Raw genomic sequence first — 15638 nt, 5'->3', positions numbered from 1 at the left:
ACTCCGGTGTTTGTACCTAGTACAATGGCACGTTGAGCTTGACTGAACCCTTTAAAATGGAAAAACAGTGTACTGAAAATGACAACAAAAATGTTGATTGAAATTTTTAATGTAGCAAATCATAAAAAAATCAAATTTTGAAAGTATAGACAATTGGTGAATAGTTTTGACAAAGAAAAAGGGACTTTTTTGACAAAAAGATTTGTTTTTGTTCAAGTTTCAGAGTAGCAGCCGTGTTAGTCTGTATTTGCAAAAAGAAAAGGAGTACTTGTGTTCAAAAAAATTCCTACTAACTCTAACACTGACCAGGTAATAAATAATGATAAGGGAAGAACAACTATATCCATGTGACACTGCAAGGGCATTTATTTTGGCAGAAGTGAATTTCCTAACTTGAAATTTTACCAGGATACTTACTTTAGTGTTTTTATTCCTGTGAAAAATGTCAAGCGATTTTTAATGGACTTTAAAATATAATTTATTAATTTGAAATATTTACCCAGGAAGTTCTCATTTCAGTAATATCTTGGGAATGGGGGAAAGGATGCTTCAAGTAGCTACAGAAATAGGGCAACAGAGAGATATTAAAAACATTAATCAAAGTTAGCTTTAAATTAACCAGAGCATTGTTAACAGTAATACTCGGCACATATCAATTGTATTTTACCCAACAATTTCAAAGCATTTTGCAAATGTGAATTAAGGCTCACAACAGAGCTTGCTGTTTATCACTGGTTTTTCACACACCCCCCTCCCCGCCATGCTCGTCTTTCATTTGGACATTACAGAAGGCTAGTGAATCTAATGTTACAGTTATTATTAGTCATTATTGTAGAGCACTATACAGTGTATTAGCCAGGTTAAAGCAGTCCTAAAAGACAAAGACCTTGCCTCTGTCCTTACAGGATTCCTAGCACACAGCAGTTGAAGGCCATGGCAAACAAACGAGAAGGGATGAGCTAGGGCAAGGGTTACAATAATAAAACCACTTGGTTACTCAGCTGCAAGCAAATGCACAGCTCTAAGGTTGCTAGGGTGTGCCTGTATTAACTTATTTCCTGTACGTGAAACAAGAAGAAATGTACCTAGGAGAGCTATGAAGAAGGAAGAGGTGGCATCACGAACTGGGACTGGGAGGATGCTCCACTAGTGGACTCACTGCAGAAAGAGGCACAATTGTGAAGGTGGGTGAAGCTAACAAAGAGTTCCCAGGCCTGATATCGTGGGTGTGGCAGGTGACAGCAGAAGACCCAGGGGTGTGAGCCAGGGCTGAGCTCACAGTCTGATCACTGAGCTCCAGTGTGACTTTCTTTGACGCCGTGGGACTGAATCCCAAGGAATTCCCTGAGCATCAGGGCCAGACGAACCCGTAGGGTCACAGGAAATATCCTTATTTTTATTTCCGGGGAGCAGAAACAAACAGGTGTGTAGAGCTTTGCAGGCTCAAAACCTTGTGATTCACGGCATGAGCAGCTACTGTGTTTCTGAAGCTTTTCCATTTTGTGACACCCCCCCCCCCGCCACCTAATACAACATCTAGCCAGCGAGAATAGGAGGGTCGCATGACCCCCCTCTCCCTGCCCCCCAAAACCTGTTTATGATGCCCTGGGAGTCACAGTTCCCAGCTTGAGAACCCAAGATCTGCTATCAGTTTATGATGCTGCTGAGACACTATTAATGTCTGAGTTTAATGCTTTTGTTTAATAACATTTACAGTATTTGGAAGTGGTATTTGAAAATTAATTTAAAAGGTTGATTAATAAAAAGGCAGAGTTATAATTAATTGCAGCTGCTAAATTGACAAAACTTGATTGACGACACACTTTTTAAAAAGAGCACTGGAAAAACAGGTTTTATATTTTTTTTGCAGAAATTTGAGCATAAACACAAGAATGAGGGGAGATGCCACACTGACATCAGACACTCTAGGCAGACCTGTGCTAGGCTGTCTATGCAAACGAGGGGCACAGCAAAGAGCTGCAAGGGTGAGGGAGCTCATTTCTGAGCACTATTTTACATCGGTTTGCTTTTAAATTTGTTAATTACACTAGTAACATGTGAGGGTGGTGTCTGGACCCCAGTGAATGCCGGGGCAGAGAGAGGGCATCTTCCCAGGGTTAGCCCTCAAGGAGCGTTCATGGAGTCTGCTCCTGAGATTAGTGCTTACTCCAGTGGGATCATTTAGGTGAGTAAAGGTATGTGGGTTGGGTCCTTTGACAGCAGAGATGGGAAGGCGCCATGCTTCATTGTGGGGGAGGCGCACAAATTTAATCACCCCGGTCAAAAAGCTGGGAGTGAAATCCTGGCTCCCTCGAAAGGAGAGTTTTGCTCCAGTGGGGCCATGATATCCTCGTGGTACCTATGGTGTTGTGGCTTGCTTGGCCTTTGGAGTAATGAGAACCCGTCTCTCACTGAAAGGGCAGTGCCACCCTGAGCACTGTTGTTAGCACTGTGATCGTTTTAAATGAGAGTTTCCTTTTCGAAGGAAACCACTTTCTTTGACTCCGTTACAGCACGGTGCATTGTGGCATTGCGGTAAAACCCCTTCACCGCAAGCGGAGGCGCTACTGAACCATGGGCAGCAATGGCTAAAAGCCAGAGCCCCAGCACTGATATTTACTAGGGCCCTTTGCTCCAAATATTGTACCATTGAGCCATGATTTATGGCCCTCAGAAACAGCCAGTGCTTTTTACACCCACTAATTGGCAGCTGGAGATTTAAGCCATCTCCAGTCTGATGGTAGAACTACAACAGGAATACATAAAACCCTGCTCAGCACCGTACACGCCATGCAATTTTAATGCCCTTTCGGTTTCCAAGGATACTAAAAAATAAAATCAATCAAGCATACATTTCTGCAGCGCTGTTTGTGCATGAGCCTCACAGCACGGCACCCTGCTCCTCTGCTCCCAACGCCGCCTGGAAAAGTCCAACTTTATAATTCAATGTTGCTTTCAATGGTCTAAGGAATAGAATAACCAGATTCCACAACCGGGAAACACAGGACCTGATTTTGATCTCTTTTACACCAGCGTAACTCCATTGCCATCCGTGGAGTTACAGCTGATTCACACTGCTGAGAGTTCAGAGTCGGGCCTACAGGGAAAAGCTGTGGTGAGTCTATCCTCTATTCTCCACTGCCTTGGATAGTCAGTAACACCCACTCGGATTACACCCACTAAGCAGTCAGGCTGCTCAAGCTGCACCTTCCACCGGCTCTGAATTTGGACGCTGATGCTCCTTTCACTTACACTAAACTCTATGGGATTTCATCCTGGTGTACACTGGTGCAAATCACAGCAGAATCAGGCCCTATGTAGATAATGACTGACCGTCTGGTGGTGCATTATAGACAAATAGATCAACATGATGGATTTGATTAAAATTAACTATATGCAATGGACCATTTATTAGCTAGTTACACAAGTAAATCCCCTGTTAAATTAGACATGTCCTTGCAGCTGTGAATCCAAGACCGATTACAGTACTGCAAATGGTCATATACGAGAAGCGCTAACTGTTGCATACTATTGTGAAAGCCAGAAGCAGCAGGAAGATGTTAAGAGGATTATTATTTCGACAACACCAGCAGTTTGCAGGGCCTTTACTGACAAGTCTGAAGACAAAGGTACAATGGCGCCCTAAAGCAACTGAGAATTGAGCCCACAGACTCCACTAAACTTACTGTTTTTTTTTAAAAGAAAAGGAGTACTTGTGGCACCTTAGAGACTAACCAATTTATTTGAGCATGAGCTTTCGTGAGCTACAGCTCACTTCATCAGATGCATCTGATGAAGTGAGCTGTAGCTCACGAAAGCTCTTGCTCAAATAAATTGGTTAGTCTCTAAGGTGCCACAAGTACTCCTTTTCTTTTTGCGAATACAGACTAACACGGCTGTTCCTCTGAAACCTGTTTTTTTTAAAGAGCATTTTACAATGGTTGAAGGTGCCAGCGTGACGGCCCTGGAGCCTGACGGGCTCACACCATGCCAGGACAGGTATAACGCGATTGACAGCGGTAGCATTACACAAGGTGTCAGTTTGGCCCTGTCTCTTTTTTAGTACTATAACTTATCGTATGGCGCCCTGACATACCGAGTGCAGCCTGCATTTTAGTCTAGCCCCATTCGTCAAATAAAGGAAGGACTCGTATGTTTTCTCAGAAAGAGCCCCAGGCTCCCTAGCAAAACACTGGTGTCCCTGAAAATGAATTAACAACCATTGCTCAGTGTATTGTAGATGTGTGCTCAGGGGCCTTATTTCAGAGTATGCTACACTTCAAAAGGGCACAGGCTGATTGGGCTACATGGCAGTTTTCCCATTCAAGCATTCCAGCTGAGCAGCCAAAACTCAGATTAAAGCCAAGACCAGATCCTCCAGCAGGAACTTTATGCCCTTGTAGCCCTACAGGTCTTTCCAGTGAGAGCACAGAATCTCTTCATGCCCCATACATCAGGAAGAATTAATAATGAAGGGACGGGAGGGTGTAGCAATTTTTCTCAATGCAGCCTGCCTTTAGCTACTGCCATTGTTAGAAAATGGTTCTGTGGTTTTCCCCCCTTGAGACTTGCCATCGATCACTTGTTTACAGCTGGAACATGACTTTGACTTGCTGGCAACCTGCAAGGTCGGTTTAGGGATGCTGCACATACAGAGTCTGCTTTTGTTCTACTGAAGTCAACGGCAGTATTGTGATGAGCTGTGAATAGGCCCTACCATGGGCTAAGGGACAAGGAAGCTGGCATGTGTTTTGAAATCCTGGTCTGAAACTAAACACAACACATGACTAGCCCATCAGCTACACTTTTATCGGAAGCTCAACTACTTGGTTAGACACAGTATTGGGTGTTTTGTGGCTGTATTATTAATATTTTTCCATTTTACAAACGGTGTTGTAAATAATGAATTACAACAGAAGGCCTGAAAAAAATGCCCTGAGGATAGCCAGCAGAGCTTTGTACTTTGGTCTCCCACCTTTTGCCTTTGGACAGGCCATTAAAACACAGCAGGCAGGCGTAATTCTGAACCATGAGAGGGATTTCATTGCCATAAAGGCGTGGCAGATCCAGGTGCACAACTTTCCATTTTAATAGAAGAAAATATTTGCCTGCTTATTTAAACCCATTTCCTAGCTCAACGGCTGTGCCACAGATTGCAGATGTGCTAAGTAAGCCAGCAAAGAAATGAGCCTTCACTGGCTCCTTGTTACATTTTTGATTAACCTGATTGTATTGTGGTAGCGTGAAGGGACACCAAATAATAAATGTTGACCCCCCCCCCTTAGGGCCTGATCCTGACTTTACTAGGAGGGGAAGAAATTCATCACCTCCCTGGATAGGGCCCTTATTGCTTGGCTTATTGTTCAGTCTCCTAACTTCCCGATGCACATGCAACAGTGCTAAACCAAGCTCAGAGTCTGATCCACTGCTCACTAAAGTCCATGGCAAAGCTCCCATTGGCCTCAGTGGACTGATTCAGGCCCTCAGCCCATGGGTCTGTGAGGTGCCAGTGGGAGGGGAGAGTGCCCAGCAGAATCACTGCTTGTCTCATTCCAAATGTTCACCTTTGCTGGGCACCTGCCACCCAGACCCTGGTTAGATTTTTACCAATTGAATCCAGGGGGAAGTTCACCTGCATGAACATTAAATAGAAGCCAAAAAAGGCTGTGACCCAGGGATATTAAACAAGTCTGTTGTACCAGCCACCTCAGGAGCTCTGCCAGGCCCGGCCTGTGCCCCTCAGCAGCGTAATGAGCTCATATATCCACCCTGCATAGGTGATTTTTCCTCCCTAGGAATACAGTTCTGCCTAGCCCCCTGGTTAGTTTGGTGTTCATCCCGAGGCTCTGACTAGCAGTAAATATTCATTTGTGCTGGAGAAGGGTGGAGGAGCAGACTTGGCTTTAGCAATGCTGTGATAAATCCATGAGCTACAATACCACTATGGGCTGGCCGTGGGAGAATAATCAGGATGATTGAAAGGGAAAATGAGAAGTGTGACAAACCTTGTAGAAGATCTGCGCAGCCAAGCTGAGAGGTCAGCTGTATGCAGCTCTCTCTGGCATCTCTTCTCCCCAGGTCAACTATTAATTGTTACTATTTACCAAGGGCCAGCTACGTATACCTAAATATTGGTTAACCACATATGCCCCAGCAGTCCCCTGGCTTCAGGGGGACTGTTGGTGGAGTGAGGTGAGGAGGGGAATAAGAATCTGGCTGTATTGTTTATGGGAACGTGCACAATATGGAATCATAGACATGGAGGATGCGAAGGGACCTTGCACAGTCATCAAGACCAAGCTCCTGCACTGTGGCAGAACCAAGTGACCCTAAACCATCCGTGACAGGTGTATGTCCAACCTGGTCTGAAAAACTTCCAGGGTTGGGGATTCCACAACCTCCCTTAGGAGCCTCTTTCATAGCTTAACTACCCCTAATGTTAAAAAGCTTTTCCTAATGTCTACCCTAAATTTCCTTGGCTGCAGATTAACCCCATAATTTCTTGTCCTATCTGCAGTGGTCATGGAGACCGGTTGATCCCCATCCCCTTTATAACAGCCTTTGGCATATTTGACAACTGTTATCAGGTTCCTCCTCAGTCATCTTTTCCCAAGATTAAACATACCCAGTTTTTTTAACCTTTCCTCATCTATCAGGTTTTCTAGCCTTTTATTATTTTTGTTGCTCTTTTTTGCATTCTTTGTCCACATCTTTCCTAAAGTGTAGCATGCAGAATTAGACACAATACGCCAGCTGAGGCCTCACCCCGTACTGAGGAGGGTGGGACAATTACATCCCATGTCTTACATGCAACACTCCTGTTAATACACCCCACAATGATACAGCCTTTTTTGCAGCTGTATCACATTGTTGACTCCTATTCAATCTGTGATCCACTCTAACCCCCCCGATCCTTCTTTGCCTAGTCAGTTATTCCCCATTTTCTAATAGTGCATATGATTTTTCCTTCCTAAGCATAGTTCTTGGAATTTGTCTGTATTGAATTTCATCTTGTTGATTTCAGACCAGTTCTCCAATTTGTTAAGGTTGTTTTGAGTTCTAATCCTGTTCTCCACAGTGCTTGCAACCCCTCCCAGCTTGGTGTCATTTGCAAGTTTTATAAGCATACTCGTCTCTCTCTTATTCAAGTCATTAACGAACATATTGAACAAATAGCAGACCCAGGACTGACCTCTTAGGATCCCACTATATACACCCTCCCAGTTTGAGAGCGAACAATTGAGAACTGGTCTTTGAGTACGATCTTTCAATAAATTGTGCATCTACTTTATAGTAATTTAACCTAGACCACATTTCCCTTGTTTGCTTAGGGGAATGGCATGTGGGACTGTATCAAAACCTTACTAAAAATCAAGATTATTACATCTACTCCTTTTCCCCATCCACTAAGCGAGTAGCCTTGTCAAAAAGGGAAATTAGGTTGGTTTAGCATGGTTTGGTTTTGATCAAGGCATGCTGGCTAGTCCTTATAACCTTATTATCCTCTAGGTGCTTAGGAATTGGTTGTTCAATAATTTGCTCTAGTATCTTTTCCTGGTATTGAAGTTAGGCTTACTGGTCTATGATTTCCTGGGTTCTCTTTGTTCCCCTTTTTAAAGGTAAGTACGTTGTTTGCCCTTCTCCAATCCTCTGGCACTCCCCAAGAGTTCTCAAAGATAATTGCTAATGGTGCCAAGATTGCTTCAGTTAATTCCTTAAGTATCTTAGGATGAATTTCATCATGCAAGGGCCCTGAGGCCTGATGCTTTCTAGACATATAAGAGCACATCATGCAGGAGCCCAGACCACATCTAGATGCAATCTCCATTTCAGAAATGGTTCCAACATTCAGTAGGATTTTGCCTTCTTGGTACTTTTGAAGCAGGAATCGTTCACGTGTTGGGCCTGATCTCACACCACTTTTATGCTGGTATAAACGTCAGTGGAGCTACTTGCCATAAGATCCAGAATCAGGCTCACTGTTAGAACCCTGCATCTGAACATTGGCAGGAAAACCAAACATGACTAAGATACCAAAATGTAAATAAATAGGGGAGAAGTTAGTAACTAAGGGTGTGGCTACACTTGCAGATGTAGAGCGCTGTGTGATAAACCCACCTTCGGAGCGCGCAGTAGGGAAAGCACTGCAGTTTGGCCACACTGACAGCTGACAGCACACTAGGGCGGCCACATTTGCGGCACTTGCAGCGGTGTTGGGAGGGCTGCATTATGGGCAGCTATCCCAGCATGCAAGTGACTGCAATGTGCTTTTCAAATGGGGGGTGGAGTGTGACAGAGAGTGTGTTGTGTGTATGTGGGGGGAGAGAGAGTGGGTTTTTGGGGTGCTGAGTGTGTGTCAGCATGCTGTCTTGTAAGTTCAGACCCCCTTTCTCCCCCCATTCACTCAAAGCGAACAGTAAATGTTTGCTTTTTCTTGGAGCTGATAAGCAGCCGGCTTCTCCAAAACTGAGCTTTGAAAGGGCATTTTCGCATTCCTGTAGCCAATTTCACAACAATGACAAGAGTGGCCACTTGACTTGAGGGGATTATGGGATGTTTCCGGAGGCTGATCAGAGCGCAGTAAAGCACCACCTCGTTCACACCAGCGCTGCGGCGCTCCAGCTGGGACACAGCGAACGTTATTCCACTCGCCGAAGTGGAGTACCAGCAGCGCTGTAGTCGCGGAGTCAGAGTGCTCTACGTACCTTGCCAGTGTGGACTGGGAGTGAGCTAGTGCACCCGGGGCTCCTTTATTGCGCTGTAACTCGCAAGTGTAGCCAAGCCCTAAGAACAATTACACTGAATATACACTTATCAGAAACTGAAGTGTGGTTTATTGATTTTGTTTCTTACACACAGATCAGTTTTACAAATTCCTTTTGGTTTATTTAACCAGCTCACAAAATACAGTATTTCTTCTTTAAGAACATCTTATTACATAGATTTATGTTGTTGGGTGGACACCCGCTTGGGCCCAGAGGGGTTTAAGATAGCCCTGGGAGAGGGCTGGGGCAGGGGAAGAGCTGGGCTGATTGGCCGAGCAGCCGCAGCTGCGGGCCACGCCCCAAACAGACCCAGCAGGCCTTATAAAAGCCAGGGAAGCCAGGAACAGAAGAACACTCTCTCTCTTGCTCTGAGAGGGAGGGACCTGGCTGTAGAGACTGGAATAGAGGACCTAGTTAGGAGCAGGGCTGGGGAAAGGCCAAGGGAGCTATAGAGCTGTGGCCTAGGAAAGCCCCAGGCTGCAGGCCTGGGAAGGCCTATTAGGTTTGGGGGTTGCGGGTCAGCCACGGGTAGGCAGAGGCAGTGGGTCCAAACCCAACCTTGCCTGTGATGAGTGGCTCATACTGCAGTATGCCCCAGGGCACAGGGGCTATCTGGTGACTGGCAGGAGCCTATGACTGATGTGAGGTAGGGATAGTGAGTGGGGGGGTTCCCCTGGGAGGGGGAGACCCAGAACTGTGGGGTACTGTCAGGAGGCAGCACCCAGTGAAAGGGGCACTGGGGTTCTGGGAGGGACACAGGAGCCAGCAGCAAGGGGAGACACCAGCCTGAAGAGGGCACTCTGGAGGCTGGTGAGCTAATTTCCTCAGATGACCAGCAGGAGGTGCTGCCGGTGAGTCTGTGTCCCGTGACGGGGGGTAGGGGGGTCTACTAATATTTCTCTCTGCAGCTTATGAGTTTCACAATAAGATCAGTTTTGCTTTTCTCTCTGTCTTGGTCAAGAGTAGAGCTGGACAAACACTTTGTAACAGATACTTTACTTCACCAACGTTGACTTTTCCAAGTACAGACAGTGAACCCTGGATACTCTTCAAGATTACCAACGTTAATTTGGTGAATAATTTGTCCAAAGATTGTTCATGAGCTGTTTGTTCCAAGTAGTTGGTTAACAATCTGAGCAGGTCTGATTAGACACAGGTCACATGGTATGCTTCTGTTTCCTGACTGGAGGAGCAGAGCTTCTTATAAGCTGGCTTCTTATACACATCCTGCTACTGGTGAATTAGAAATTTGCTATTTGAGCAAAACACTCCTGCTTGTAAATTCACTCGCAAGATATCTGCAAAAAGCAGATATGAAAGGGGCATGAGCACAAGGAAAGCACATGCACTCATGAGTGCAGAAGAATGGTCATGGGAAGCTTTTCCCTGCAGAATTTGCCCAGCTCTGCTCACACTAACTTTTTCCATTTAAAAAAAGGCCAGATCCTGTAACCCAGGTAGGCCTACTCCGGACAATAGGATTACTTGTGTCCCACCAGTAATTGGTGGCTGCAGGATCTAGCCCTAAGGACAACAATTTTGGTTTCAGCTGCATACAAAGACATAGAATCATAAACTATCAGAGTTGGAAGGGACCTCAGGAGGTCATCTAGTCCAACCCGCAGGACCAATCCGCAATTTTTGCCCCAGATCCCTAAATGGCCCCCTCAAGGATTGAACTCACAACCCTGGGTTTAGCAGGCCAATGCTCAAACCACTAAGCTGTCCCTCCCCTCCAAGACATACCTGACTTCAACAAAGTTGCATGTTTATATCCAGGGGAGTTATGGACCTAAATATATTTACTATATATAGGAAAAGCCCTGTCTCGTGAAGGGAGTTTGTTTAGTCCATCATACAAAAATAATATATACAATAGAATCCTTTTGGTATGTTATTTCCAAATTAATCTGCAGCACATGTTAACATGGACCTGTGCTATAGCAGCCTATAACATTTAGATACTTTTACCTCTTGCAGGTAGCATTCACAGACTACAAATGTCAATGTAAGACACATACCAAAGGCCATTAACTTTATTTGCTACAGGTTCCTCCACTCCTATGTATGACACTGACATGTGACAAAGTGCCTTGCATTTTTGCAGATAAAGTGCTTTTTCTGTTAAGTGAAGCAGATATGACCTCCTACATAACACGTGACTATGCTACCACTTTATTATGCTTGGCAGTGTAATCTTTTACTCTGATGCACTAATAAATACTAAAAGCTTCTGAAATTAATCAGGGCTTAATTTACCAAAAAAACCCACCAAAAACCAATGCAACCTTAAAACAAAAATATCCAGATCACAATACCTTGGGCCAAACTTCGACACCAGGGATGAACTTGGCCCTGTAACGATGATTATTTAACTTTGTTGGCACCATATTAGGAAATAACTTTGAATCTTAGGTGTGGCGCTAATGCTAATATGAAATAAATACTTGAACTTTTCAAATTACTTTTTGTGTGTGTAAACAGCAGTTTTGGCACATTCACCACAAATGTGCAGACACTGTAAATCACTGAAAGGAAAAAATAGATATGCATTTGCATTATGGCCCAAAATGTTGATACCCATTATTCACAATAAATAGCACTTCACTCCACAGATAGTAGTCCCACTGACTGGGACTCAGAGTAAGGTACTATTCAAATAGTAAGAGCATCAGAAACTGCTCCTATGTAAGCAGAACATCAGTATGTTATAGGCCAGATTTTCATACCCGTCCTCAGGTTTAGTAGCACCTTAGCCAAGGAGTAATCATCTCAACTTTGATGGCACTATCCATGGAGTAATGCTTTACTCCATGTAAAAGTATCTGAATCAAGTCTCAAAACTTCATTGAAACCAACAACTTTAGTAGCCTTAAGATTTTAAATTAAGCAAATGCCACTATGGGGCCAATCTAGCTCCTTTGTCTCACACTTCAGAGACAGTCAATGGGATAATTTGTGTGAGCGAAGTGAACCAGATTGGGACTCAGACAATGTGTATCTCCATTTGATCTTGTTTTCCTATGGGCTATTTCTTAGTGCTTCAACACTACAGTTGGCCAACATTTTTCTAACACTGGTCAAAAAATGATTGTTTTACTAAAATGAATTTTTTAATGAAAGCTACCAACATCAACTTAACTTTTCAGGGTTTGTGAAAAAGTGTCTATCACTTACACTTTTTTTTGGTAAGCTGACCATCTGTGGTAATCTAAGACAGGTGTTTTGGTAAACAAATTTAAAAAAGGAAATTAAGAGCCACAAAAACCAAAAAAAAAAAATCCTTTTTGAACTCTTCAAAAAGGAAAACAAACATCAAATGTTTTCATGATTCCCCCCACATTTCTCAACAAGCTCTACTCAGCCTTGCAAATTGCTTTTAAAGGTCAGATATCTAGAGAAGAAATTTCGTCAAGAGTAACCACTCTAGACTAGGCAAGTAGGATTCTTTTTAGTGCGGCATTGCCTCTAACTTACAGGATATCTATGTATAGATGGCTACTCAGACCATGCTAATGATAGGTATAAGGAGATCATTTGGTATCTGAGGGAAATCATTCTATTTAATCAGAACATGTACATTTAAAGAGGAAATTACAAAGCTGCATTTAAAATGGTTGCAAAATCTCTACTGATGTGCACTGGATAGATGCAAAATCCCCAAAAGCTACTATTTAATGATAACTCCAACATAGATCACAACTTGTTGACATCAGTTGAGAGAAAGGAAGATCAAAGTAGTAGCCAGAGGTACAAGGAGCAGTGGGAGATTTCGCCAGCTCTTTTTACTATGTAACTTGTTTGTACATACTGAACCAAAGTAAGGTCATGGAATACTTACCTTTCCCATCAGTTCCAAAAATCTCTCTCCTTTCCTCGTTTTGTGGCTGCAGTTTTGACCTCTCAATACACATCAGGCTGACACACAGACTGCTTGCTACATATAATTTCATACTTAATGTTTTATATACACAAGGCATTTGAAAGAACTGATTTGGCCCAGCAGTGATTTAATCATATTTTGTATTTGGCTGAGTGCAACCTAATTTATATTCCACTGCAGTTTCACTTTAAGTAAGTGACTTGCCCAAGGTCACAGAGGAAGTTTGTGGCAAGGTTGGGAATAGAACCTTTATCTACTGAGTCCTGGGCTGGTACATTAGCTGCAAGACCATCATTCTTCACTTCCAAATAAAAGTAGTATGGAATTAAATTTGTTGAATTCTTCTTGGATATCTTAGTCATGTTGCTACGTTGTCTGCTCCAAACAGTCCTCTTTCTGCAGGTTCACCTTGGATCTCAAAGCAATCTAAAGTGTGTTGTTTTTTTTTTGTTTTTCCCCCTGAGTCATAGTCACATTATCAGTGACAGATGGCAAAGTCCCATTTTGAGATGCTTTCAATGCTGCATCCAGTATGAAGCGTACCACTTGAAAGGGAATATGGATAATGCTAAGCTGCAGCTTTATTACAACTGTCTCACTGCACAGAAAAACAGCAAAAAATCCAGTAACAAAATAAACCCTGTATTAAAAAAAAATATTTACACTTCTTCCCTGCCAATGTACTGAGACTCTAATGAAATCTAAGAGTATATAAATGATTAACAAAAGTAACCAATGTGTTTTCTTGGCTTTTTGCTAAAATCAAGCATAGCATCAGTTTAGCATCTTTTAAGTCCTCTACTGGGAGATTAACACCACTTAGCACCTGCCATCTTTAAAGCACAATGCAATCATTATCTAATTAACCAGACACCTGTGCAGGTAGGGGAGGGGCTTCATTCCCTGCTCATGAGGAGCTTCCCAATTCTAATGAATATGCTCATACTTTTAATTGTACAACAGAAGTTTCATTTCAGTTTCCTCCTCCCTGCCAGTGAGCGCAGCGGCAGTGATCCTTCAATCCATTCATTGGAGGCTGACATCATTTCCTGCCAAAAGGCCACTTCCTCCTGCGTGGAGTCCATCCAGTCTACAGAGATACCGTAGCTAGTGCCTTAGAAAGAACAAGGACATGATCATAGCAAGAGCTGCAGAAGAGGTTTCTATTAAATTCTTGCATGTAATCTAGTCCTTCATTTTATGTTTGTATTTAATATACATTAAAATAAATGTAGCATGTATTAAATGTACTGGTGTATGATTTGATATTTTTTGCTAGCTATTCCTTAAATAATAAAGGAATGGCCTAATGGGTAAAAATATATTGGCCAGAATTTGTCTGGATTGATTTTTAAAGCAGTACTAGACTTTTGAGGATTATTTATTTGTAGGTTTAGCATTTTAAAATAAGTATTAAAGCCATAATTTTCTTTTGCATTGCAATTTAATTTTCCTGTTCAAAATGTTGTGTAAAATGTTTTTATATAAATAATATACAACCCCCCCAAAACAAACTCAAAAGTGCCAAAAAGCTCTAACGTGCCCCTATTAAAGCATTTAAAAAAAGGCAAATTAACAACTCTAAAAATAAAACAAGCATCTATCAATAAAAACCAAGCATAAAATAACTCCCTACAAATTAATAAAAAACCCAAGCACTCCAACTTATTACAGCATAACAATGCAAAACTCATTGGTCCCAATTTAAAAATTATATGAACAAAGTGCCTTGCCATAAAATTTTGGGTTTGTCCTGCCAAGACTTCTCCAAAGCATCATGTTGCAACCTACAAAACCTGGCTCCTTCCTACCATGGATTAAAATAGTGGCCAGCTAGGTTGATTACAAGTCTAAACCAATAACTATAACAAACTAGCAGAACAGTATGTGTATATGTAATTAAATGCATATGCTAATTGTTGTATCTTCAATAAATGCAGTGTACCCCTCCCCACCCCCACCCCCCCCAAAAAAAATCCCATGAGCTTCTTATAAGCATAATACAAGTGCAAAAAAAGGTTAATGGAGGTAAATGTGAAGCCTTAGCTGGAATACAGTGTCCAGTTCTTGGTGCCATACTTTGAGAGAGATGTGGGCAAACTGGAGAGAGGGCAATAAAAGTGATAAGATGTTAAGAGAACCTGACCTCTGAGGAAAGGTTTAAAAAAGCTTGGTATGTTTAGTCCTGAGACAAGCCTCAGAGGGGACCTGATTAATAGTCTTCAAATATGTCAGGCTGTTTATAAAAAAGGATGGTGAACAATTATTCTCCATGTCCACTGAAGGTAGGACATGATGGAATGGGCTTAATCTGCAGCAAGGGAGATTTAGGTTAGATAATAATAATGTTCTAACTATAAGGATAGGTAAGTACTGGAATGGTTATCAAGGGAGACTGTGGAGTCCTTGTCACTAGAGGTTTTTTAAAAAAGTTAGACATATGACTGTCAGGGATGGTCTAAACATACTTGGTCCTGCCTCAGCATGGGGGTGGAGTTGAAATGGACTAGATGGCCTCTTGAGAGCCCTTCCAGTCCTATATTCTATAACACTGCCAACCAGATCATATTAGCAACACTGAAGCCTGAATGTGATATTTTTATATCTCGTTTATTAGCTGCTTGGAGCTGCTATTTCACAGTTGGGAACTTCATAACTCTCTTGGTGACATGTTAAGAGACAGAAAACAGAGGGTGTGCTGGCAAGTCCCACACTGTTAAGTACGTCTGAGAGGAAGATCTTTTCAACTGCTACAAATGTTTTCCAAACAACCCCTGGGGACTGTTCATCCTGTATTATAACCCATTGAGACTTCCTCTGCCTCTTCCCTCTCAGCAAGGCCTCCTGTAACAATTTCCTGGTCTAATCATAAATGAATGCAGTTTAGATTTGAGTTATACTTGTTGCACTTGGACAGTTTCATGTAGAAAAATACAATCTGCCAAGGCCTAAATGTAGGACATGCTGCAATCTAACTCACAATGAGCACC

General features: G+C 42.7%; 1 protein-coding gene across 2 annotated transcripts in view; it reads right to left on the bottom strand.

Annotated features, from left to right (window-relative positions):
- Positions 1-12310: 12310 nt before the first annotated feature.
- Positions 12311-15638, bottom strand: part of LOC125642793 (synaptotagmin-like protein 2) — a 66402-nt gene continuing 63074 nt past the window's right edge. For both annotated transcript variants that reach the window (XM_048864598.2, XM_048864599.2), the window contains one exon: positions 12311-13762. In XM_048864598.2, coding sequence (XP_048720555.2) covers positions 13617-13762 — 146 coding nt within the window. In that variant the 3' untranslated portion in view covers positions 12311-13616. The remainder of the gene's footprint in view (positions 13763-15638) is intronic.

Source organism: Caretta caretta, chromosome 9, assembly GCF_965140235.1.
Source record: "Caretta caretta isolate rCarCar2 chromosome 9, rCarCar1.hap1, whole genome shotgun sequence".
NCBI lineage: Eukaryota > Metazoa > Chordata > Testudines > Cheloniidae > Caretta > Caretta caretta.
The sequence above is the reverse complement of the archived record's forward strand: the minus strand, read 5'-3'. Positions and strand labels throughout refer to the sequence as shown.